This window comes from Peromyscus leucopus, chromosome 13 (genome assembly GCF_004664715.2).
Source record: "Peromyscus leucopus breed LL Stock chromosome 13, UCI_PerLeu_2.1, whole genome shotgun sequence".
Classification (NCBI taxonomy): domain Eukaryota; kingdom Metazoa; phylum Chordata; class Mammalia; order Rodentia; family Cricetidae; genus Peromyscus; species Peromyscus leucopus.
The window spans coordinates 22,230,772-22,257,142 of record NC_051074.1 but is presented as its reverse complement, the minus strand read 5'-3'; the positions used below and the strand labels follow the sequence as shown (position 1 = coordinate 22,257,142).

The 26,371-nt window shown below is 47.3% G+C and overlaps 1 protein-coding gene across 1 annotated transcript in view; it reads left to right on the top strand.

Moving 5' to 3' along the window:
• The window catches only part of Mtcl1 (microtubule crosslinking factor 1), a 110,625-nt gene that overhangs the window by 65,921 nt on the left and 18,333 nt on the right, over positions 1 to 26,371 (top strand). Inside the window, 7 exon segments of the mRNA XM_037210181.1 lie at positions 10,713 to 10,943; positions 12,878 to 13,075; positions 22,031 to 22,064; positions 22,067 to 22,197; positions 25,765 to 25,882; positions 25,885 to 25,949; positions 25,952 to 26,020. Coding sequence (XP_037066076.1) covers positions 10,713 to 10,943; positions 12,878 to 13,075; positions 22,031 to 22,064; positions 22,067 to 22,197; positions 25,765 to 25,882; positions 25,885 to 25,949; positions 25,952 to 26,020 — 846 coding nt within the window.

The window sequence follows — 26,371 nt, the reverse complement described above, 5'->3', positions numbered from 1 at the left end:
CAGTCTCCAGGAAAGGTGGATGGGTCAACCTGGGAGGTAACGCCAGCAGTACAGCTCAGAGAGCCCGGGAGGATAGATCTGCTCTCCAGACTTGACTCTTACTCTGTGAATGGCAAAAATGAGGCCTTTGCAGAGAGGTGACCACCAGGCCCTCCTCCTCCCTGTTTTTATTGGCCTGCACCAGTGTTCTGTGCCGGCAGAGCCTGGCAGCCCAGAGCCTACACTCTCCACGGCTGTATTTCTGGCCACTGTCATTTGGTGACTGGCTACCTTATGATAACACCACCATTCTTTTGAATATATATTCAGGTTCCTTTCTATTGTATATATTTTAAAGGGGGAAGTAAGTTTAGGAAACTGACAAAGGCCGGGTCAAGGGAGCTTGTTGTAGCTAGAATTTTCCTGCCTTGCCCACAGTCAGGACAAATATTTGTCACCCGCCAGTCCCACAGCTGCTCAGACCCAACCAAGTAAACACAGAGACTTATATTGCTTACAAACTGTATGGCTGTGGCAGGCTTCTTGCTAATTGTTCTTATAGCTTAAATCAATCCATTTCCATAAATCTATACCTTGCCATGTAGCTCGTGGCTTACCAGTATCTTCACATGCTGCTTGTCATGGCAGCGGCTGGCAGTGACTCTCTCTGCCTTCCTGTTTTCTCTAATCTCCTCTCTGTTAGTCCTGCCTATACTTCCTGCCTGGCCACTGGCCAATCAGTGTTTTATTTATTGACCAACCAGAGCAATTTGACATACAGACCATCCCACAGCAGCTTGTTTCCCTAGAAGGGGTGAGAGAACCCACACATCCTTTACTCTGGTGTTTTCATTCACAGAGGTATTTCCCGTGGTATAGAAAAGGGATCACGTATGTAAACACATCTACTTTTAAAAATGTAATTAACTGTCCAGTAGCCCTTCATCCTGCTGTAGGTGTTCCTTTTGTCGGAAGAGTCCTTCCTCCCTTGTAGGGCTCCAGTCAGGGAGGCTACCTGTCCTGGCACAGTGCGTCACTCCCATAGCCTCGCTGGTTGCAGTGTTACATTATGCTAAAGGACTGTGTTATAATGCATAAGAGGGGGCCCTGAGGGTATTCCGCGAGTGCGTGCATGCATGCGTGTGTGCAGGGAAACATACTGACATGCTGGGCAGAGGCAGTGGCGGGCTTGTGGGCGACCCACTCCATATGGGCAGGGTGGCGGCGGGTGGACTTAACCCAGACGCTGCATCCACACGGAAATGGTTTATTATAATAGAGAGAAGAAGAAGAGAAGACAAGAAAGAGGGAGAGAAAGCGAGGGAGAGGGGGAGAGAGGGATCGAGGGGTGCACACCTTATAGGAATGGAGAGAGAGAGAGAAATAGAAAGAGAGAGAAAGAAGGAGTGGAGTTTTTCCTTAAGAAGAGGCTTCTACGTCAGGATGCAGGATAGCCCTAAGGGGCGGGTCAGAATATTAACAGACTGTACAATGGGCATTTCCAAGGAGCAAGCAAGAAAAGCCTCCCAGTTAAGACAGCTTTAAATTTGCTGCTGGTGAGGCCTGTCCTGGAGACAGCATGGAGCTCCTGGAAGTTTGCAGGGCATCCTGACCACAGAAGTGCTCTGTGTTGAAAACTCACACAGACTTCAGAGTCATGGCAGGCAGGGGTAGGGGGTGGTGGTGGGGACACAAACATGGACACTTCTGTTACGCTGGGGTTGAACCCAGGGCCTTGTGATGCTAAGCAACTGCTCTACTATTGAGCCACACCTCAGTCCCAGTGTAGACGTTGATCCAGAGTGAGGCCTGGCATGCAGCCGGGGTCTACCCTGCTGGCAGTTGTCTCTGCCCCCTCTTGTAGTGCCCTTTAAATAACCAGGGGGTCTGTCCTCGAGCCAACTTGTCCCTGTGTGTTAAAACTCCTTTGGCGCTCTATCCTTGGTTCTTGGAGGGAAGTGGGGAGGGAGAGCTGGGGGAGAGTGTCCGACAGGCAAGAACCCTGGCATTAAAAGAACATCTTTCAGAGTTTAAATGCAAGTGTTTTTTTTAAAAGGATAGACTTCTCCAGCCCTGTTTGTGAGACACCTTCTGTGTTTTTGGCCTTCAGAGCGCTGCTGTTGAGGCTGGAAGAAAGGGGGCAAGTTGCTCCTTTGGAAGATCAATTTTTTTTTTTTTGGTGGGGGGGGTTGTTTTTTTGTTTTTGGCCAGGTTTAAGCTATGGACACTGCTAGCAACATTAGGGGCAGCACTGCTAACATCGAGGAAGAAAAGGAAAGTCCACTCTTAGCAGATAGTAAACGGGTGTAATATCAATGGCCTGCTGTTCAGATTGCCCCCCACCCCTTTACCAAACCTAGGAAAGGAAAGGTGTGTCTGAGCCAGGGTTCTTTAAATAGAAGTCAGAACTCATTCACACCTGTTAGCTCATTAATGCAAATGCACAGAAATTAGCAGCCCCCAAAACTTATGAACAAGCAGACTTAGAAGGATCGACACTCCCGTTGCCTATTCACCCCGATGTGTATTGGCTCCCACTGTGCGCTGGACCCCGACTTTGCCCCATGTTTCCCAGTAAGCCTGCCAAGAGATTCCCTTACTTTAAGAGCAAGCATTGTATAGGACATTTCCTATGGAATGTGCAAGGCACCTTATAAATAGACCCGAGTGAGAAGTGGCCAAGCGTGGACCCTGGTCGGGTTTCAGACATAAATGACACCAGGCCTGTGCCAGCGGCTTGAGTGTCTGTGTCGGCTCTCAAAGGGTTCTTCTCGCTCGGTCCTCCTCTTCATCCCTTAATCACGGAAGCACACAGCATCTGCGGTCCCTCATGTCTCAGCTGTGAAATACCAGTCCCAGGAAAACTACGTGGGGTCTGTGCCAAGTATTTGTACATGTGTGGACCTCATAGACCGAGCTTGGCAGGAATGGTGGGAAAAAAATGGCCAGGACGAAATGGAATTCACCAGAAGTGAGGTCATAGTCCTGGAGTAGTTGTGGGGTCCTACGGTGTAAGTGATTGCTGGGTGGTGGAGGGGGTCACAGTGAAAAAGCGCTCTCCTTTTGGACATTAAGCCTGGGGCTAATTTATAAGCTGCTTTATCTGGAGCTGGTCAGAAAGTCAGCAGTGTATTGGGCTGGAGAGATGGCTCAGCAGTGAAGAGCCCTGGCAGCTCTTCCAGAGGACCCGGGGTTCAATTCCCAGCACCCACATGGCAGCTCACAACTATAACTCCAGTTCCAGAGGATCTGACACCTTCACCACCAATGTGCATAAAATAAAGTTAAATAAGTTATTTTTAAAAAGTTAGCAATGTAGATGAGCGGGGAGGGGCATGGATGGTGGGTTTCAGAATGCTGACGGGTGAGGGTGGTCTGATGCCAGGGCTAGTGTCTCTGCAGCCTCAGAACAAGTATGTCTAGTGTTTAATAGAATAATCGGGGTGAGTTCATTTGTTGTTATGATCAAAATAGGTAAGTGAGCAAAGCATGGTTGTGAAATTCAAACCTTGGAGATTTGGTGATAAAGAAAAGTGTTTATTTTTCTACAGGAAATTTGTGTTGTGTACAAATGTTCCCTAAATGTATGTGATTGTTTGCAGTTGTGTGGAAGTAGAATCATTCTAGAAGGAGTTTTTGACACAGTGTGTTTGTATTTTGTTCTTTGTGACATTGGAGTGACCACAAGTGTTCGGTATTTCACTAGCAAAAGGGACACCACTTGAAAAGAAAACTTGAAAGGGCAGGAATCTTAAGTGCACATGGTCTACCTAGGCAGTGCTGGCCCTCCGTAATAAATCTGTTACCCCAGGTAAATACCCTCAGATGACCTCAAGGACTCTCTCTGTGACCCAGTACAAGTGTGGCTCAAATAAAAAGGCATGCTGTCAATCAGATGTTGCTGAAGAAGGAGGCTTATCTCTTTATAATATTTTAAATATTTATTAAGATGAAAACTATTATAAAATTATAAAGTAATATAAGATTGAACATATCTAAACTGAAAACCCAAAATGCCCCAGTCTGATACTTTTGAATATCCAAATAACTCCATAAATAGAAAATTCCATACCATGCAGCATCACACACAGAATTATTAAAAAATACTGTATAAAATTGCCTTCAGACTATGTGTACAAAGTGCATATGAAAAAAATAAATTTTGTATTTAGTCTTGGGTGCCTTTCCGAAGGTATCTTATTATATACTTTCCTTAACAATGAACTTGATTAGAATGTCTGCATTGTGTCTCAGTAACACAACACTTTGGCTAGTGTCTAATACACTGCCATCTAGAGAGTGTTCACAGTTCGAATCTGTAATGTGTGAGCAGAATGAAAGCTGGCGGCCAGCACCCAGGCCCCCAAAACAGCCCCGTAGAAAACACCTGAGATGCAGAACCTTCCTGCTGTGACCCCAGTGCTATGGGTGGTACCCAGAATAGTATGTACCCAATTGCACTGTATAAAATATAAAACATACCAGGGCTGGAGAGATGCCTTAGCAGTTAAGAGCACTTGTTGCTCTTCCAGAGGGCCTGGGTTTGGTTCCCAGCACCCCACTGGGCAGCTTTCAATCAAGTATAGTGCCACTTCCAGAGGATCTGACACCCTCTTCTGGCCTTTACAGGCACCTTCATATACAGGTGCACATAAATTCACACAGGCACACATATATAAATTAAACATATATATCCATTTGAATAGTGAATTCTCAGGCATCTTCTAGAGTTAGAACTCACTCCAAAGTGGGCAGGCAGCAGTATTCGGCCTTTAGACATGTGGCTTTGGATGGTCGTTGCCAGCAGTGGTGATCAATGGCTTCAGTAGCTCCAAGGGAACAGAAGACAGGACATTGGGCTAACCACAGGGCATCGATGAGCAGGAAAAACATTTGCCTACGGGAACCTGTCCGCCAGCACAGGCTGTGGGGTGGAGAGGAAAAGGAACTGTAGCTGACCTTACTCGGGACCAAGATTTGAACTTACGTTACCAGTTTGTTCTAAGAATCCCCAAGGATTATGTCTAAAATGATGCCTTTGGCAAGCACAAAGTCAGCTTTATAATCACACCCACGCTGTCAACCAAGTCATGTGCGAGACCACTAAATAAATGCCCCTTGAAGATGAGCTCACAGTGCAGAACTTCAAACACACAGTTAAAAAATGTCCACCAAGCTAGATCAGGCAAAGCATCCTGTAGCCACGCACGTACAAACAATCCTAATTAAACTGACGGATTATAGGAATAGAATACAAAAATGACATGAAAGTGGGAAATGTTGAGAAGGAGAGTGAGTGGGAGGGAATAAAAAAGAGGGTTGCAGGTGGCAGAGATGAGCAGAATACATTATATACATGTGTGAAACGGGCAGGGAGTTTTAATTTATAAAAATACCAAACTTCAAAATAAAGGAATAAAAATAAAAATGAAAGAGTATACGAGTCAGCGAACCACTGAGTTGAGTCAGGATTCAACGGAGATCTTCAGATAATAAATGGGATTATCGAATGGACAGTAAACAGTAAGTGTGTGGAGCGCTGCTCCACACAGGCCTGAGGGAAGAGTAAGTTGTTGTGACCCAAGTCGACACATATTTTAGAAGAAATTCAGCCATTGGAATCGAAGTTAGTCATCAAAGAGAATCCGCAACAATGTCCAACCACTCACAGACCAGAGTGAGTAGCATTTCATGATCCCTATTCTTGAGTTTCTTAAAGTTGGATGAGTTTTAAGTATTTAATGCTAGGGAGAACCCAGGGCCTCACACATGCTGGGCAAGTTGCTCTGCCACTGAGGACACCCCCAGCTTCTGATTTTGGAGACAGGGTTTCACTACTGAACCCTGGCTGTGCAGGAACTCATTATGTAAGCCAGAAAGAATGGCTTCCAACTGCCTCCGCCTCCCAAGTGTTGGGACTAAAGGCACGTACTCCAGTGCCCCGTGAGTTTAACTCTTTTGGAGCTCTAAAGTTTACCACAAAGTTGTGAAACCCCCGGTGTGTAGCTTTCTCTGCCTTGGCTCTGCCTTTTTTGAGTTCTGTATTTTCTGTCCCAGGAGTGTGGTCTTTGCCCGACGACAAGTCTAGTAACACCAGCATCTAGAACGGTTTTCCCAGTAAGAAGTAGAACTTAGTTAAAGGCAGGCACAAGCAGCCAGTGAGATAACACGTCTTAATCACAATGGTCCACTCTAGGTCCTAGTGTTTAAAACGACCTACCCAGTGAATTGGAGTGGGACACTCCTTTGAGAGGCAGAGGCAGGAAGATCTCTGTGAGTTCAAGGACAGGTTGTGTGATGTAGAGAGACCTGTCCTGTTTTGTTTTATTTCATTTTTAAAAATCGTCTCCTTTTAATTAATACAAACTTAGTGGGTAAATTTTTTGCTTAAATTTCAATGGTGCCTCTGATTTTAATAAAATGTTCCTTTAAGAATCATGACTAGCTGGCAGTGGTGGCGCATGCCTTTAATCCCAGCCGGGAGGCAGAGCCAGGTGGATCTCTGTGAGTTCGAGGCTAGCCTGGGCTACAGAGTGAGTTCCAGGACAGGCACCAAAACCAACACAGGGAAACCCTGTCTCGAAAGACTTAAAAAAAAAAAAAAAAAAAAAAAGAATCATGACTAATCTCTCTTTCATGGCCATTTGGTCATAAAGTGTAAGCTTTGTCAATAAGAACAATAGTACAGATCCCTGGGTCTATCCCTAGGTTGGAGTGTAGTCAGTATTAATAGGTCTGTGCAGTTCCTGGACGTGGTGTGACAAGGAGAGGCTTAAAAACAGGTGTCTGTCCTGGGAGGAGCCGCAGCCGCTCTGAGTGACCAGACCCGGGCCTTGCTGTGAGATTAAAGGCGCCCTGGATAGGGCGGGAAAACCCCCCATATGCAATCATATAAGCAGATTGGTTGGACCCCCTAGCAAGACCCCTGATGGCTCAGGGAAGTGTGTCTAGGAGGCTGACTGTGATGGTGGCCATGTCGGACGGAGGTATTTTTCACCAATCCTTCTCCTTACACGTTGTAACCCACCGAGAAGCCGCCGTGGTATCAGAGAGCCTTCTGGCACACCCTGTTCTTTTTTTTGTCCCAGCCAGTGTGTGGTTGTGATTCAAGGTTCCCACTTTGTTGCCTCCTTTCCTACGTCAAAAAAAGTTGCAGGGCCGTTCAAATAGCCGTGGAGCCCCGAGCAGCAGGGCTCCCCCGTGAGAAGCCCGGGGAGAGGTGGTCACTCCACTGCTGCAGCCTCTGTGCTGTGTCCCCCGTCCCGTGTCTGTCAGCGTGTACAGATGTGTGTCCTGCGTCGTCACCGGAGGCAGAGGTCTCACTTGCACTAAACCCTTCCTTTATCCTGCCGATCAGCTCAGGGGCCCCCCTGCTTTACCTGAGCAGAGTGTGTCCGTAGAAGAGCTACAGGGTCAGCTCGTGCAGGCGGCCAGACTGCATCAAGAGGAGACAGAGACATACACAAACAAGATCCGGAAGGTAAATATTTCATGAGGATCCCAGCACGCCTGCCCCCGAGGGCTGCAGAGCCCCCCCAGGATCAGTACTATGATGCATTTTATGGGGACGCTGTCCGTTGCATGCAGGTGCTGAGACCTGTCGGCATTTAGACGGGTCACTCGCTTGAGAGGCTCCCTCTTAGATGCACCGGAGAAAACGGTCCATCTTCCTTTCCACTCTGTAGCACGCTTTTCAGTAATGTTGTCCCTCCTAATCCAAAGAGGGGACATTCTAGAACATTCCAGAGATGCCTGAAACCACAGAGAGTACCAAGCCTCTCCTATGCTGTTTATTTTGGTGTTGTTTAACTTGAAAATCATGCGCAGTAGAGCTGAACAGCAGTAACTAAACCATTGTAACAAGGTCCCGCAGTAAACGCTTAAGATGGATGAAGTAGTTATTTAGGGGGTTTTCCTATTCAATATTTGTGGACTGTGATTGGCCCTCAGATTACAAGCCACAGTAAGCAAGACCGTGGATAGGGAGAAATGTAGTTTCTTGAAAATCTTCAGGTCTGGTTGGACTTTCCTGCAATGATACCCACCAGGAATAACTAACATGAAACAAGGTCTTCAAATGTCATCAGGCAGGAAGCGTGTCTGTCACCGTGAAGGGAGTTGTCGGAGAGAAACATCAACTCACCCAAAAGTGTTGTCTTCAAAAAGCAGCCACTAATTGAGCTATGGCCTGGTTAACTTGTAGTTATTTTTAAAATTATGTGTTATAGGCTAATTATCCTTTATTCACTAAGGGATTCCCAGATCCTGGTGCTCCTGCCCTGGGCCTCCAGGGACACTGCCCTGCCTCTTGCATCTAATTAAGTTGTGAGCAGGTATCTAGATGCAGATTGCCACTTCTCCCCTGTGCTCCTTCTTAGAAGAGAGCTGTAGCTTCAAAAGGAAGCAAAGCAGAGCAGTTGGCACCGAATAAGGTACCTTGATCCTCCAAAAACACATATACTATGCAAAATGAGTCATTCGGTATATCCAAGAATTTGTTTTGGCCAGGACTATGTGCTCTAGGCACATACCTCCATGGTGGCTAGGGCCAAGAGGCTCTAAATGGGTCATGGGCTGATTAAGGGAGTGTCTGCTATACCTTGCAGCTTAGAAAGTGCAGAGTTGGGTGCCAGACCTGTGTCTCCTGTTGTGTCTTCCCAGGTGCACACTCCTTTCCAAACGTATTCTGTAGAGGTAAAGTTTCACACATTATTACCGAGGAGAAAGAATTACGTAAGAGAGAAATCTGCCCCCCCCCCCACACACACACATATGCACACACATGTAGGCGTTTTCATTGCTCCAAAAAAATGCTTCGAAAGGTGAGGCTGGCCCCGGAGATGCTGGCGACCTGGTAGCAGAGTCCCAAGTGTGGGTTTATGGTAAAGGAGTGTGTTGAAAAGGTCTTCAAAAGAGAAGGTGTTATCTTTTAGCTTCTTGAGAAGGAAGAGGACAGAGAGCGAGAGGCCAAGCTCTGGGCTCTAGAGGTACCTAATGGACAAACAGAAGGAAGTAGACAGAGATGTGTAAGGGAGGTCCACGGGTCCCCTAGGGTCTGGACAGGGTGCTGCCAGGGAACAGTAGAGCATGATGGAAGTCGTTACTGTTGCCTTTGCTTCCCACTGAGGTACTTGGAATGTCCCCAGTCGGGGACAGCGCAGTGAGGAGCTGCAGAGCTGGCTTTCCAGGGCCCCCGGCTCTTCCTACTCCATGCCATCACGGCCTTCTGGGGATAACCAGCGTTGGGACTCTGAGGACTGTGGAGGTGGAGAATAAATCGGTCGTGTTTCCTCTTCCAGCTTGAAATCCAGTGTAATCTGGTGTTAGAACAGTAGCCAGAGAGGTCCCTGCACAGCCATGCGGACCTTCTCAGAAGATACCAACCTCCATTGATCACATCAGGCCATATTGCTATCTCCACCAGGCAGCCATGGTTGTAATCCTATGTATGGTTCTTGAGGATTAATCTAACGCTTTATAAGAAAACCACTTCCTTGGCTTTTGGTCTAAGTGTTAAGTCGGAAGGCAGTGGTAGGGTGCCATTCCAACCCTCGTTTCGGTCTGATTCAGAAGCCCTTCCACTACAAAAAGGCTATCCTTGAGTCTTTATCTGCAAAATAAGATTTTATCTGTACCCTTTTGCTTAGTACTGACACAGTAATTGCTTCCTGCTTAGAAGAGCTCCATATAGATATTAAACAAAAATAATTTAGCAGCTGGGCAGTGGTGGCGCACACCTTTACTCTCAGCACTGGGAGGCAGAGTCAGGCGGATCTCTGTGAGTTCGAGGCCAGCCTGGGCTACAGAGCGAGTTCCAGGACAGGTACCAAAACTACATAGAGAAACCCTGTCTTGAAAAAACCACACACACACACACACACACACACACACACACACACACACACACTGATTTAGCCAGGTGTGGTGGCATATGTCTGTGGTTCCAGCTACTTTGAAAGGTGAGGCAAGAGATTTGCTTTTAACCCAGGAACAGGAGGGCAGTCTGAGGGACATAGTGAGACCCTGTCTTAAAAAAGAAAAAGCAGAGGAACTTAATGCAGAGATGGAGATGGGTAATTCTTCAGTGGTGCTTTCATTTCCCTAAGCGGTGAACACATTTAATGGGCACACTAAGTCTAAAGTATGGAAATGGGTCGTCACATTTGCTTACTGGTATGCACAGTTGAGTCCTGCATGCTCAGGAAGAGTTCTTTCTGGCCCATTTGCTCTAATTTTCTAGCGCATAGTAGGTCTTCTGTTGTCTCAGTATTCTCTACCGGGGCTTGAGAGAAGCCGGAAGCCTCAGGAAGAGGTGGATTTCTAATTCTTTTCTTCTCTGCCATAGTAATGAGTCCTTGTGTGCCAAGCACAGGCACACAGGGGAAATGGGGTCTCCTTAAATGGCATCTGAGTTGATTGCAAGCCATGCGTCTAAGTAACATTTTCCTGATGGCAGTTGGAGCTATCTAAACAGCATGGAGGAAGGTTGACAGGGAAGACGATTTCAATGCCTTCCTTTGAAATATCACTTGCTTCTAAATCCCCAAATTCGTGAGGTTTTGCACATCAGGTCGTTAATCACCCTGAACGTATAACTCCCGTGTCTCACATCCCCCGTGCACCATCCAGGTTGGACAGACGGTAGGGCTGCTCTCGAGAACCTTGGTTGGGTTTGGCCGGCCCATCGGATCCATCAGCTGCTTTTTCACTGCCTCTTCTCGGTTCTGTTCAAGATGGAAGAGGACCACCTCTACGCACTGCGGTGGAAAGAGCTGGAGATGCACAGCCTGGCCTTGCAGAACACCCTCCACAAGCGAACCTGGAGCGACGAGAAGAACCTGCTGCAGCAGGAGCTGCGGTCCCTGAGGCAGAACATCTTCCTCTTCTACGTCAAGCTCAGGTGGTTGCTGAAGCACTGGCGGCAGGGCAAGCAGATGGAGGACGGAGGAGAGGACCTCAAGGAGGTAATGCCTCCCACCCACGCAGCCCGTGGAATTGGTGGCTGCTGTGTTCCTGACACCCCCCACACCACTCTGCCACCCACCCAGTGTGACCTCTTGTTGTCATTTATCCTTCGGGGTCGAGCCAAGCCATGGAAACAGAGTTGGCCTATCCCAGCATGCACGAGTGCCACACTTGGACTCAAGTCTAAGTGCTCTAAGGTTTTTCTTTCTTTCTTTCTTTCTTTCTTTCTTTCTTTCTTTCTTTCTTTCTTTCTTTCTTTCTTTCTTTCTTTCTTTCTTTCCTTCTTTCCTTCCTTCCTTCCTTCCTTCCTTCCTTCCTTCCTTCCTCCCTTCCTTCCTTCCTTCCTTCCTTTCTTTCTTTCTTTTTCTTCTGATTTTTCGAGACAGGGTTTCTCTGTAGCTTTGGAGACTGTCCTGGACTAGCTCTGTAGACCAGGCTGGTCTCGAACTCACCGAGATCCACCTGCCTCTGCCTCCCGAGTAGGTCTTTCTTTAATTGCACCCTGGAGCGGTTTTGCTCACTCCTTCCTTTGTCGTGGATGGATAGAAATCCTTAAAGTCATCATCATCCCGAGGTCTTCACTACCTCATTCAAACTCACTGGTTTATACAAGCTGGTGCACAAATGTTTCCTGTCCTTGCACGTCCCCACATGCTGGAGCCTGTCCCTCCAGCTCTGTAAGGATCTCTTCTGAGCCTCGCGTGGGTCACTTTGTGTATGCTTACACATGTCATAGCATGCATACGGAGGTGAGAAGACAGCTCGAAGGAACTATCTCTCTTTCCATCACGTGGGTCTCAGTGAGTTCATGTCTTTGGCCTGGGCTCCAGTATGTGTCCATGTTTACCCATGTGTCTCAGTTCCAAGACGTAGAGAGCGGGGTTTGTTGCTTTCTATTTAGTTTTGTTTGTTTGGTGTTCCAGTGTCTTACCTGCTTGTAGATCTTGTGCACCATGTGTGGGCCTGGGGCCTGGGGCCTGCAGAACCCAGAAGGGAGTGTCAGATCCCTCTGGAACTGGAGTTAATAGATGGTTGTGAGGGGCTGGGTCGGTGCCGGGAACTAAACCCAGGTCCCTCTCTGTACAAGAGCAGCCAGGGTTCTTAGTTCCTGAGCCATCCCTCCTGCCCCTTAGGTTTTTTTGTTTTGTTTTGTTTTTTGAAGCCGCATCTTTGTATGTGGCCTAGGCTGGCTTTCTACACAGAAGTTCTTGTACCTCAGCCTCCTGACTGCTGAGGTTGCCGGTGTGGGCTGCCGTGCTTAGCACTGACCAAGTCCGAGCGCCCCGTGGCTTTGCGTGTCCTGTTCCTCAGTCTCGCTTTCTGTCACAGTTCGGTCACACGCAGCGTGGGCAGCCAGTGCAGTCACACAAGCTACTAACTCTGCTGCTCCTGCACTGTGAGTGCTCGGCGCCCATTGAGCTGCTGAAGTCTTTTGTCTGCCCTTTTCAGTGACCCTGCGCATGGTAATTCTCTTTCCTCAGATTGAAGAACATCTTTAAAAGTTTATTCAACCAGGTTCCCGGGGTCCATGACAGGGAAACACATTGTTCGGCCAGGCCGAGATACGGTTGTGAGGTTTCTTGTTGATCAATACCCTGGAATTCCTCCTCCTGCCACTGTGAGCAAACGTAATCTACAAAGCATAAAGCTTGTCATTAATCGTTTCTTACATGTCAAGCACCTTTGCTGCCTAAGGGAAAGAAGTGTGGTTAAGTAAAGCTAGCATCTGAGGGAAATGACTGAGGACCAGATCACCTGCAAGGTGAGCAGTTACCCGACAGGCCACACACACAGTTCCAGTGTGAGGAGGAGTTTGGTCTCACACAAAGGCTCGTCTTGGCTACTCTCATAATGAGACTCGATTGCAGGGGAAAAGTCAGTCTGTAGAACAAAAGAATATGAGCCAAGTTATGATCTTGTATGCTGCTTTCAGAGTGAACAGCCAGACAATGTGCCTGGGTTTGCGGAGCTCGGCGTCCAGGGGGGTCACCAGACAGATGGAACAGACCAAGAGGATGCTGACCGAGGCTGCGGCCTTCCCATGGGAGAGCATGCCCCACACTCCCCGGTATACATCGGTGAACATGGATCACGGCTGCAGACTGCAGATGGGGGACCACTCAACAGGCAGGTGGGTGCCTAGCTCTAAGCCCAGCATTCTATACAGCTGGAGGAGACTTCTAGGCCCTGTTTCTATAAGGAGAAATCCACGGAGTCTGTTTAAAGGCAAAGAATTTATTAAGGGGAAGAACTCACTTGACACGGATTCTGGAACGCTGTTCCGGCCACCTGGATCAGTCTTGCATCCAAGTCTCTCACATCCAAGTCTCGCGAGGGATTGAAGAGGGAGCTGCCTACGTGCTTCTTAGGTCTTAAGAGTCTCGGAGAGGCCACGCCCCAGGGGCATGTACCTCAAGGTCATAGGTAGGTAGGACGGTTACCTGCTATATCTCTAGGGTGGTGCTTCAAGGTCATAGACAGAACAGCTACCCACTACATGTATCTGTCATCTTATTCCAAATTGTTGATGTTCCTGGCTGCAGCAAAGTCCTCCGCTGACGTGACCACCTGTCGGTATTGGGGGATAGAGTTGGGGTGGCTAGAATCTTACTAGCTGTCAGGCTGCTCATCCGTTCACTCCAGTGTCAGCTCATCGATTCATTTGATTAACCCATAACTTAGGACCACTGTAAGATCAAATCTATTGAGTATGTGCGTCCTTGGATCTGGAAAACTGGTCTCAGAAGGAAGATATTCATTAGACAGACTTCTAAGAAGAGAGAATACTCACTTTTGTCATAGCAGGAAGCAACCTTCTTGGTTAGTATTTAACTGAATAGTCTTTGCCAACAGCACTGAATTGGTAACCTAGTTGATAGGGAAAAATAAAGAAGTACTTGTTTAAATTCCCATCATGCACGAAGTATTTCGTGTTTCTCTTGGGCCACTTAAAACACACACCCAAATGAAAATACATGGTGACACTTTGAAAAAAAAAATCATAGCATGTGTAAAGAGTGGGGTTTAAATGTTACTAAATGTTGCTGACAGTGAGTCTTGCTGACAAACCTGAAGACCAACCCCCCCACACCAAACCCACTATTGATAACATAAACTTCATTATTTTTATTTATTTATTTTTGCATTCCTCTAACAAAGTGGCGACTCTATGTGATTTGGAGACTTGAGATCCTGAGGTGGCTCTCGGAGTTCTTTCTGAGCTTACGCGGCTTCTCAGAGAGCTCGTGCAGAAAGCCTGGAGTCCCACCCGGCTGCCTGCTTGCTGTGTAAGGGTGCGGGTTTTGGCACCGGGCACGGCCCAGCCTTCCAGCCACAGCTATTCTGGATTACTCCTGCTGTGTGTTCAGCAGCTGCTGCTTCTCACCTGTCCAAAGTGGTGTGTGTCAAGTGGGAGATGGCTGTCACCAGGCCCTCAGTGCGGATTCCAATGAGAAAGTGGTGCCTTTTCGAGGGCAGGCTGGGGGGATATTACTTTCTCTTCATATACAAGTCAGAACAGTTGTCTATACCCCACCCACCTTCATTTTCCCTGAACAATGTGACTCAGATGAAGATAATAACTTTCAAAGGAGCCTCTCCTCGGAGTCATCAGGAAGTGCGTCAGTGTGCCAGAATCCCTGGGGAGATCTGAGGTCATGGAATAAGTTTTCCAGCAGTGATCTAGTTAGAAACTAGAACGTTACAAATTATGAATAAAGCTTTTAAATGTAGGCATTTTATTGTTTTGAAAAGAGGTATTGTCGGACCTCTGCGGTAGTGTCTGTGATTGACTCCAATCAATAGACAGAAAACCTGCCACAACCAAGACCATGCGGTGGGCATTTCCCAAGAGTGCATCAAATGCTTTGGAAAGGGAAGAGATGCAACACATCTGGTTTCCAAATAGTCATGGAAAATGTTACCCTGGGGGCGAAAAAATAATGTAAAGTCACTCAGCCGGAACCACCATCAGAGTGTTTGAATGTTTATCTCCCTTGCTTGCCGTGTTACTCTTAAAAGTAGGGCAGACATGTGAGTTTCTTCTGCAGACAGTGTGCTGGAGGATGGGCTGACGGAGGGAGTGCGCATGTCAGAATCAGGTCTGCATCTCACTGAATCTGCCAGCCCGCAGTAGCAAAAAGCAAATGTTGGCACAGTGCCATTCGGAAGAGGACAGAGATTAATGAGCCCTAGTAACGACAGCTGGTTCGCTGAGAGTGAACGAACGTTCTCCATTAGAAGGTTTGCCTCTCCGGGAGTGGTACGGTTATTAGCTGGGCAGCCTGGATGCAAGAGTCACTACACGTGTTTTAAAGAGCCTCTGTGTAGAACCATGGCCCCCTCCAAGCCCTGAGAACCTCGGGAGTGAGAAGTAGCATGGAAACACCGCCAATCAGCTTTCCCATGGATGAATGAGCAAGTAACAAAAAAGTAAACAAAATTTCTCCAGCCCCACCATGGATTTGTATCTTGCTGCACATTCTCACAGTGGGACGCTGTAGATGGCAACGTTTATCACATCCAGAGAAGTTAAAAAATATCGAATGTACCGACTCACACTGAGTACAGGTCAGAAGCAAAATCATCAGGTTGGCAAACATTTTGGTTGTGCCAATGATCCCTGCCTCCCAGTCTTTAGTTACACAATCCCATGGCAGTGACCTTCTTCTCAAGCACAGTATGCGCTTTTATTTTCCTCGCTGCTCTGTCAGGCTGAGAGCCGGGGAGAACCAGCTGTACCATTCACATCGAGCTTCGGGGTGTAGGCTGCCCCGTGGCCATTTGAGGCCAGCATTCCTAAGGCGGTTTGTGCATTTCGTACTCTTTTTAGTAATCCCTGAAACCGAGGTCTGAGACACAGGTGATTCATGTTGCCGGAATTGCAACTCCTTGTGGTCACGGGGTGGCTTGGATGACTCTGGAGAAAACAGCTTGTTTTCCTGGCATTAGAATAATTAATTAAAGGAACGTTACTCTGATGCCCAGAGATATGACACAGTTTATACATAGTGACTGTGGGGAGCCTAGCATAAGATTCGATTCACAGCAATAGCTTAAGAAATGTGGTTTCACATTAATCTCTAAGCTTCATTCACCCTGCTGCTAGGTCCTTCGTCCCAGTCCAGCTGCAGTGGCGAAGCCTGAAGAGGCTGCCCCAAAGCTAGCCTTCCCCCCACCAGCAGCTTTGACTAAATCGAGTACTTGAAGTCTTGTTGCTTTCTAGCTGTCCATGCTGCCTATATATCCCCCCGCCTTCCCAACATGAAGAAACTTGCAGAAAGAGCACTTCTAATAGATGAGATTAGCATGTCAGAACTATGAACTACCACTATCTCATCAGGAGGCTGAGGCAGGGGATTTCAAGTTAGAAGCCAACTTGCAGTACATAACAAACCTTGTCTAGAAAACAAAAAACCGACCTCAATGACTGAGGATGTAGATGTAGTTCAGTAGTAGGGCACTTGCCTCAAAGGCACAAAGCTTTGGGTTCAGTCCCCAAAAAATTAAATCTTTAAAAAGTTCCCTCTTGAGCTAGATAGTGTTTACATTTTAGCTTTGTGCACTAGGGCCTGGTTTATTCTTTAGAGCTTGCAGCTTCTGTAGCTTAGCTAGGAGCCAGACCAGAGCAAACCAGACTGGAGCAATCCAGACAGGAGCAATCCAGACCAGAGCACATGATCACACACAGTGTCTTTGTGGCGTCTTTGCGGCTGTTGTCTCTGGAAACCGCACACACACAGGTAAAAATTCAGAGGTGCTCAAAGTACTTCATAAAAGGATTCTCTCAGCCCCACATCCTCCCTCCCAGAATTCACCACACTAAGTTGTTTATAGCATCCCTTCCACAAGGAGGAGTGTGTGTGTGTGCATGCGTGCGTGTGCGCCTGTGTGTGTGTGTGTGTGTATGTGTGTGTCCGTCCGTGTGTCCGTGTCCTAAGGCTCTTTCAACAGTGGTTCTGTTGCCACAATGATCCCTGACTTTGATTAAACCTGCCCTGGTTTTTCATCTTGTGAGCTGGTAACTCCGTGTCTAACCTACTAAACATGTACCTCCTTAAGAGGCCCTCACCCACCTGATTTCATTCTTGGGGGACTCTTGGATAGGCACAGAGCCCTCCTGCCATGAGCGCTGGTACATTTCAGCCAGAGGCAAATGACTTCGCATGAAAGTAAGTACCATTCCCGAAAACTCCCACCATAGATTATACTTTGAAGGGCAGTCTTCAGGCCCATTCTTTTATCTACAGAAAGATAATGATTTCAGAGAAGAATGTTGAAGTTAATCTCAGCATAACAATGAACCAGAGTAACAAATAAATGGCTTAGGAAAATGTTGCTGATATGCAGATCCTTCCTTTTAAGGTCTTGTTTGGGGTTTCCTGCCAATAGGTTGGGGACTGCCTGGGATTGGTTTTTTGCTTTTATTGAATACCACAAAAGCTCCCCTCTCGCCTTTGTTGAATGAAACTGGCCATGCATGAGCCAGGCAATCAGGCAGCTCCCCTGTCTTGTGAGTAGCTGAACTAAATAAGAGACAAAGACCATCACCTCTGTTTTGTGATTGGCTTTTTGTGGTCACTCCACAGTGGCAGATCAATATATCCCATTCACCTTTAGATGAAGCCGTTACCAAAGGAATGATTGGCTCAGAGGTTAAGCCAGGCAGAGCTCATGGTGACTTCACTCTTCGCCTACTTACAATTGCATGTGATGCGTTGTATCTCGAAATCTCAGATTCTGAAAAAGTAGCTGGCATTGCATCACACATATCTTGGTATATGACCTTATCCATACTCCTGCTTCACTTGCTCTGAATGTACCACAAGCTTGCAAGGCAATCTGAGGACTAAAGGCCAACCTTGAACCTGTCATAAAGTATGACCGTGAGCACAGATCTCAGTTTTGGATTTTTAAAAGTGTCCCACCCCAGAGAGACAGCCTGTGAAGGACTGGGATGCCCTTAAATGCTCTAAGAATAGGAAATAGTAAAGTCACTATTGCCGACCATCCAGTTTGAAGAGATTTGGGAAATGGTATTTTTGTTTTGTTTTGTTTGGGTTAAAACTTACCTGTACTAAAATGTATAAACCAAAAACATAAGCTGCATAGCTAGACTCTGACTTGAAAGTTCAGAAAGCTCTTGTGTCCAAATGGCTGACCTGATCTTTATGGATCAGGGTCTTCACTATGTAGCCTTGGCTGGCCTTGAACTCACAGAGAACCTTCCTAGGATTGATACATTTGCCTTTTACCTTTTACTTTGGATCATCTTTTTACCCTGAAACCTATCTCAGCAGGAGGCATCAGAAAAGACATGAGAAAGGGGACTTTTTTGGTGGCTCAACTGTTATTATTTCCCTTACTGAGGGAGACGACAGTGTAGCTGGAAGTTTTTCCTGTTTCCCAACCGGTCCTGCAACCACTTGAACTTAATTAAATGCACAGAGGCTTATATCGATTTAAAACTGTTTGACCATTAGCTCAGGCCTACCACTGACTAGTTCTTACATTTAAACTAACCCCTAATTCTTATTTAGTTTAGCCACGTGGCTTGGTACCTTTTCTCAGTTCTGCCTTCACATCTTGCTTCCTCTGTGTAGGCTGGTTACTCCTGACTCAGCCTTCCTTTTCCAGAATTCTCCTCTCTGCTCATCCCACCTATACTATACTTCCTGCCTGGCTACTGGCCAATCAGCACTTTTATTTATCAACCAATCAGAGCAACACATTCACAGCATATAGAGTGATATCACCCATCACGACAGTTTCTCAGAGTAGGATGACTTCCCAACAAAATGAAAAGAAAACACCTGGGCACGTTGTAATATGATGTTTTAAATGTTTCTGGCTTAGGTTGTCTGTTAGTGGTGAAGATGAGCCTAAGTTATAGTCTAGAGAGTGGGACCTTGCATACCTGTTTGTCCTAGGCTTTAGTTCTTCCTGTATAAAACGCATCAAGATTGATAGTAAATAAAAGGTCATATAGGTTGAATAGGTTACCACACATCCTGGCCCATAAGAAATGGTAAGTAGGGGCTGGAGAGATGACTTGGTGGTTTTAAGAGCACTACCTGCTCTTTCCAGAGGACCCAGGTTCAATTCCCAGGACCCACATGGTGGTTCACAACTATGTGTTAACTATGCATGTGGTGCATGTGGCATGTCGATGTGGTATATCGACATATACGCAGACTAAACACACATACACATAAAATATATCAAATATTAAAAAAGAAATGATAAGTAGTGGTGACTGTCATGACTGGATTTATGTGTGTGCATAAAAACCATTTAGAAGAACCATGTCCATCCATAGCACAAGAAATGTTGACATGGAAGTTGTGTGTTCATGGCAGAAGCTGTCCTGGCTTCCTGCCACCCCACACAGGGTTCTTGGGTGATTGTGATAACAAGGCTTGCTTGTTCTCATTGCTCATCTTCACCCCGAAGCCATTTTGGAGTGCATTCTGTGGTAATGAATACTGTCCTGGGATCATAGAGTATTACACTGATGGCTTGGACCCAAATGTGCATAGAAACATTAAGGCTTAATTTTTTATCGGATCCAATATCTGCTAATGCCAAAAAGTGCCACTTTGCTTCCAGAGAAAGTAAATTTTCAATCTGCAAAGAGGCCGTAAAGCCCTGATTTTAATGTCCTTAGTGGTCATGTAACACAGGCTGAATCATCACATGATTCTAATGTTATTAGAATGTGGTACAGGAGCTGAGCCATCACAGCTGAGCCTTTACTTGATTTGGGATCATGGAGAAGTGTTGATTGCATGGTTCACTGCGATTTCTTCATGTAAATGGGATGACTGACTGCCCCAAGACTAGATCAAAATTATTATGGTTATTTTTCCACTTACATTTCATTTGATCCAAAAGTTAAAGATCTAAAGGTAAAAATAAGTCTCTCATAAAACGTACCATTCTTCAGAACATACTATTTGAAAATGTGTATTTCTTTCTTATGTTGATGGGTAATTTGCTGCAAGTGTATGTGCATTGTGTATCAGTAGTACTCACAGAGACCAGAAGAGGGTGTTGGGCCCTAGACTAGTGGTTGTGAGCCACCACGTGGTTGCTGGGGGTCAAACCCTGGTCTACTGAAGAGCAACCAGTCAGTCTCTTAACCCTGAGCCATCCCTGTGTCCTTCTGAAGCTGTGTGTCTCTGAGAGGACTGTTGCAGTACCTTTTCTTACCCAGCTGTTCACACTTATGTCCTGGACGGTACTTTTGATGTAGAGTTTTACATGTTCATGAGCATCCATCTCCACGAGGACCAGGCAAACATTGTTACATAGCCGCAGGGACTGTAGAACTGAAAAGTTTTCTGTCTGCCAAGGTTTTCAAACGTTAACCGAATTCTACTCTTGATGCCTTTTGTCACAAGTAAATATTGGTGTTCGCGTCAGAAAATTAAAAAAGGAATAAATGGTGATAGACCTTACCATCTGTCAAAACCAACTACATTTGATACAGTAACTTCTTCATAAATTGTGCTATGCACTTCAGTTAATCAATATGCTGTTGGTGATTGAATTCACTTGTTAAACATAAACATATACACACAGTAGCTCAGATTCTTCCCATGCACAACAGTTTTTCTGGTTAGTGGATTCAGAAGTGTCTTGGAGACACGACATTGTCATCTGTGAAATTTACACACTTGAAAACCACACAACAGTTTATAAATGTTCCCAGTAAGTTTGCTGTTGTGTTCTGGTCCGCCTCCATGGCTGTCCTTTGACAGAGAGTTGAAGGCATGTGACTGAGAAGTGGTCTTGCGTGTAGAATGTGAGCTGGGGCCTGCCGTACTTGCTGAGTGGTGGAACAGTGAGTGAACTTTCTGCATTTGTGTGAGCCAGGGCTCTGACGTCCTGAAGTGGCGGGTGGCACTTAAATGTATGAGGTGGGATTTAGTTTTTAGTTCCCTGGTTTTCCCAAGTAAACCAAACCAAGGACATCCAATCAAGAACTCACAAACTCGGTGTCTTATGTTTAATTGGAAAGGACGGTCATTAGCCGCCTGTTTATCAAAGAGCTATAACTTAGACTTAGAGTATTTAATTCAGACAAACTTCCTCCTTTTTCCCCTCTTCTCTTCAGTTCTTAAGAGACGGGTTCTCTCTGTGTAGCCCAGGCTGGCCTGAAACTTGCAGTCCTTCTTCTTACTCTCCCACGCTGGATTACAGGGGCTGTGTGCCGACTTTGTGATACAGTGCCCGCGCCAACACACACTAAAACAGGAATCCGAGTTTGAAGTGTGCTTCAAAGGCTGGGCAGGGTCTGGAAAGCCTAATAGCTTTTATGTGAAGTAAAACGGCAACGAGTTAATAGCTCAGTCTTGGAATCAGCAGATGCCGTGTGAGCAAGTTGAGCATTTTACCTCTGCATTAATTAGGAGCTCTCAAAAGCCCCTCCCATCCCCGCCTGGCTTGTCCTTGTCATAGCCTCGCAGTAACCAGAACTCCAAGAGTGACCGCCCTGTGTCTCCGAGAGCTCTAGGCCTCGTTGATGACCTCTGCTTCAATAGTGGCATTGGAGTGATACTGTACCATAGTGGCCAGCCCAACTCCGAGCCCTGGATATCTGAAGTCCCAGTGTGTCCCGACAGCCAAATGGCTCCAGTGGCCTTTGGCCACTTCTTGATTCTAAACTGACCTCAGGTGAGAGCACCTCTGCTGTAGATGCCCACAGTACCGATCCATGGTCCAGTCTCTCAACACACCTACCAGAGCCTTGGCCTCAGGAGGCCTCAGGCCTGGTGGGGACCATCTTGGATGATTGTAGACCCACCCACAGGTGCCTTCTGCAGGAACCTGGCAGGTGCTCCAGCCCCCACGGCTAAGAGACACTCTTTTTTTTTTTTTTTTTTTTTTTTTTTTGGTTTTTCGAGACAGGGTTTCTTGTGTAGCTTTGCGCCTTTCCTGGAACTCACTTGGTAGCCCAGGCTGGCCTTGAACTCACAAAGATCCGCCTGCCTCTGCCTCCCGAGTGCTGGGATTAAAGGCGTGCGCCACCACCGCCCGGCCTAAGAGACACTCTTTAGTGACATCCCCTGGCTCTGTTCCACAGGTGGGGGAAAACCAGCAGCTGTTCAGGGCCCTCAAGGCCTGCTGGAGGACTTCCGCTCGGAGCTGCGGGAGGACGAGCATGCCCGGCTCCGCCTGCAGCAGCAGTATGCCAGCGACAAGGCTGCCTGGGATGTGGAGTGGGCCGTGCTCAAATGCCGCCTGGAGCAGGTACCTGCCCTCGGGCCGCCTCCCTCCTGAACCCTGGGCCGGTCCCCTCTCCAGGATGAGTGAGGAAGACACAGATGACTTCTCCCCAGCCACCCCGGTGGAGGAAGGCAGGGAGAGGAGGGGGGGGGTGAGGCTGAGGCTGTCAGGGAAGTGCCTCCACCTCCCAAGTTCCTCTGATCCCTGGGCGCTAAACAAGGATGTGGAGGAGCCCATTGAAAAGGACAGCCAGCGGAAGTTGTCGCCATGTGGACTGACTGTTCTGAACCACAGGAAGCCAGAGTAGAGTTTTTTGTTTTTTTAATTCTTTTTGAGACAGGGTCTCACTATGTACTTCTGACTGGACTGGAACTTGCTGTGTAGACCAGGCTGGGCTGGGACTTGATCTGTAGGCCAGGCTAGAGTCCAGAGATTCACCTGCCTCTCTGCCTCCAAGGGCTGACATGAAAGGTGTGCACCAGCGCCTGGCTTCAGGCTGTGGTTTTGTCAGCTCTGAAAAAGGGCAACATGTGGCTGCCCTTTAGAATTTTTGAAATATTGAAAGGAGCTTCCTTATTTATACCAAGGAAACTGAGGCCCCGAAGAGGCAGCTTGCTTCAAATCTGAGTCAGTGCTAGCGTGGGAAGAGCCCGTGTGACCCACCTCCAGCGAGGATTTACAGCCAGCCTTGGGAGTGTGGCTCGGGCCAGCTTCTCTGGGTGCCTCCCATATAGTGTCTGCTGCTCCAGGGTGCTTCCAGGTCATAAGGCAGGAACAAGGTCTGTGTGTGTCATGCATTTTCTAGCCTTTGTTGCGAGGCAAACTACAAACTAATTAAAATTTTATATGGATTGCTCAGTCATGAAAGGAAAAAAAAAGTCTCCTAAAAAGGAGATACCTGTAAATAGCCTCAATTGTGATAAAGACAAAAAGAAAATAGCTCTCCTAGACTCCCCAAGTTCACTGTTCTGACCCATGACCTCCAGGCACCCCTCAAGATCACCCACACCACACCACCTGACCCAGGATACCTCCCCAAGTCTGCCTGCAGTACCACTGAGCCCAGGCATCCCTCAAGTTCACTTGTCCTGCCATGTGAACTTAGGTACCTCCAAGGTTACCTGTCTGCCGCTGACCCTGGGCACCCCTCCTGCCATCCGCCATCAGATTTCACAAGCTCACCTGTTCTGTCCTCTGACTTCAGTTTAGGGCTCATAGTCCTTGGGAGGTAGGGACAGAGTCATTTCAGGCCAAACTTACGAAATGATAGAACTGTGGTCTGCTATGGTTCCTGGCTGCTCAGGCGAGGGCTTCTTACTAGACGCTCCGTTCACCCTGGCATCCAGTCTATCATGAAATGCGCAAGGATGCTCTTCCAGGAGGTGCCATTACATCCCTTTAGAAGTACCACTGGTGAGGGATCCGTTGTAAATAAAAAGGAAGACATATTTGTTGATGCGGGCCACGTGCAGACATTGCATCTCTGTCTCAGAGGAGCCTGAGATCCACCAGTGGGTTGGCTTACAGATAAAGCCTCAGGGAGAAGAGTGCTTCCTGCCAGGAAACAAGCTAGGGCCTTAAGTTCAGAAGCCAAGGTACCGTTCATCTTCAGTACCACAGACCGTTCATCTTCTGCCTCATTTGTTTAGGATGTTTCTTCCACATGCGCAGCCCAGGATCGGTGAATGGCCGCTAATGCTATCTGACTTTGTTGTCAACACAGCTTGCCTTCTACTTAAATACAAATCAAACCCAGATATTTTCAGGGGAGCCCAAATCTCTGTTTTGTTTTGTTTTTCTCCCAAACTAATCCTTGCTCTAAATACCTAGGATCCAGCAACAAATGGATCGTCTTTGCTTAGCTGGCTTGCTGGTGCATCCCTGTAGGAAAAGCTGAGGCAGGGGGAATCCCAAGTCTGAGGTCATCCTTGGTCACAGACTGGAATCAATTTCAAAATAAAAGCACCCGCCAGGCATGTGTGAGAAGCTCGTAGCTGCGTCTCTAGCCTAGGGGGAAGCAAAGCAAAAACACAGCTTTTTTCTGTTCCACTGAGTCAGTCCTCAGCGACCTGGCATAAGCCCCAAGGCTCTCTGAATAGAAAACCCTCTGCAGACGTGTGCACAGGCCAGTTCTGATGGAGGCCGTAGTTGAAGGTCCCTCTTCCCTAACCAGCATACCTTGGCGTACTGGGATCTTTAAACCAGCATGAACTTCCTCTCCCTCCCACCCTCTGTACCATCACTGTTTACTTCTATATATGCCGTAAATACAAATGTATCACGTCTGTGTGTGATTTTTTTTTCTCTGCCTCAGAGAATAAGTGATGTTTAAAATCAACTTTAAATGTTTAAAATGAGTTTTATATCCATATTTGCTATTTCCACTTCTGCATTTTTTGGATAGATCCGAGTGTTGCTCCCATATTCCTTCTGTTTAAAGAAACCTCCCCTGTTGGTCTGGGAGGGCAGGTCGCTGGCAAGAGCTGTTTTTGTTGTACATTTTCATTTCTGTGTGTTAGAAGAGGTTTCTCCTTCAGTTTTGAAGTTTAGAATTTTATTGTCTTAGTGAGGTCTCTACTTCTCTGATAAAACGTCCTGACTAAAAGCAACGTGGGGAGGAAAGAGTTTTAGTTTCAGCCTACACTTTCATATCCCTGTCCATCATTGAAGGACGCCGTGGCAGAAACGCGAGGCAGGAGCTGGAGGCAGGAGCTGATGCAGAAACCATGGAGGGGTGCTGCTTACTGGCTTGCTCCTCATGGCTCGCTCAGCCTGCTGTCTTAGAGAACTCAGGACCATCAGCCTGGGGATGGCACACACCACAACAGGCTGGGCCCTCCATTATCAATTATCAGTGAAGACAATACCACACATGCTCGCCTGCAGGCCAGTCTTAAAGAGGCATTTTCTGAATTAAGATTTCCTTTCCCAGATCTGTTTAGGTTAGTGTCATTTATCCTGTTCGAATTTTTTGCCTTAGCTGCTTAGAGGTGCCCATCGTTCTCTGACTCAACATAGTTTCCAACGAGAGGTCTTGTGTAATCCTTGAGCACCTCTCAAGCGAGAGCGCTTAGGATACACAGGATGCTTCTTGGGTACCCAGAGGAAGGAGACCTGCAATGCACACCTTAGCGCTGTCACCTTTGCATAGTGTGTCTTTTCTCTCTCATGTCTACCAGTTTCTTCTTGGTATTTTATGGTTTCTATATGTCACCCTGGTGGTTTGACAGACATTTACTAAAGAACATCGGGTTCCATTGTTGTCCCAGAAAGGGGCCAAAGATATTGAACCAAGCACGGTATCTCCTTCAAGGAGCTGTAGAGGCCGATGACAGAGTGCTTAGACTGGGAGGTGTAGCTAAGAAGGGGGTCTGTAAGAGCTGTGCTCCACAATGTATGAGATTTTTAATCCGATATTCTTAATTCTGGCCTTAAAAATGAAAATTTCATTTTGTTTTCCCACGGGATCGTCTGGCTTGGCTTCAGTATGCATCCTGGGCTCATGTGTAGATAGATATTCTGAGCTTCCTTTCTCCCATCGGGTGCTGTGCTTCAGAGGGGGTCTTCCTGAGTCTTTTCTTTCTTCGGTAGCTGGAAGAGAAGGCGGAGAAAAAGCTTGGGAGAGCTGGACTCCTCTGCTGAGGGCAAAGGGGCCTTGAAGAAGAGAGAGAGGTCCACCAGAAGCTCCTGGCTGACAGCCACGGCCTGGTCATGACCTGCGCTGGCAGATTCCATCACCGGAGAAGAACTGGAACCGAGAGAAGGTGGAGCTTGCTGGAGCGCTCTGGACAGCGAGCGCCAGGAGTGGGGGCGGCAGAAGGAGGAGCTGCTGTGGCGAGTGGAGCAGGTGGGTGTGCCACAGCCCCCAGCGCGGGGCAGCAGCTGCAGCAGCGCGGGCAGCTTGCAGACAGCGCACCGCCCTGGCCAGGGGCACCTAGAGAAAGGAGCTTGCTGCTGTCTCCTGCTTTCTGTTAAGGGCATCCGGAAGAAGAGTGAGACGTGCGAGGTTTCCTGTAGCGGAGGTCTGCTCCCGTGCTCTGTGTGTGTTAGTTTCTTTTGTGTACCAGAAATACCTGTGAGAACAACTTAAAAGATGTGGGGAGCCTTGCACCAAGTCAGTGGTTGCTTGGTGCGGTGTGCTTGGATGGTACATGGTGGCTGGAGCACCTGGTAAGAGGAGCTACTTCGTCTCATGGTG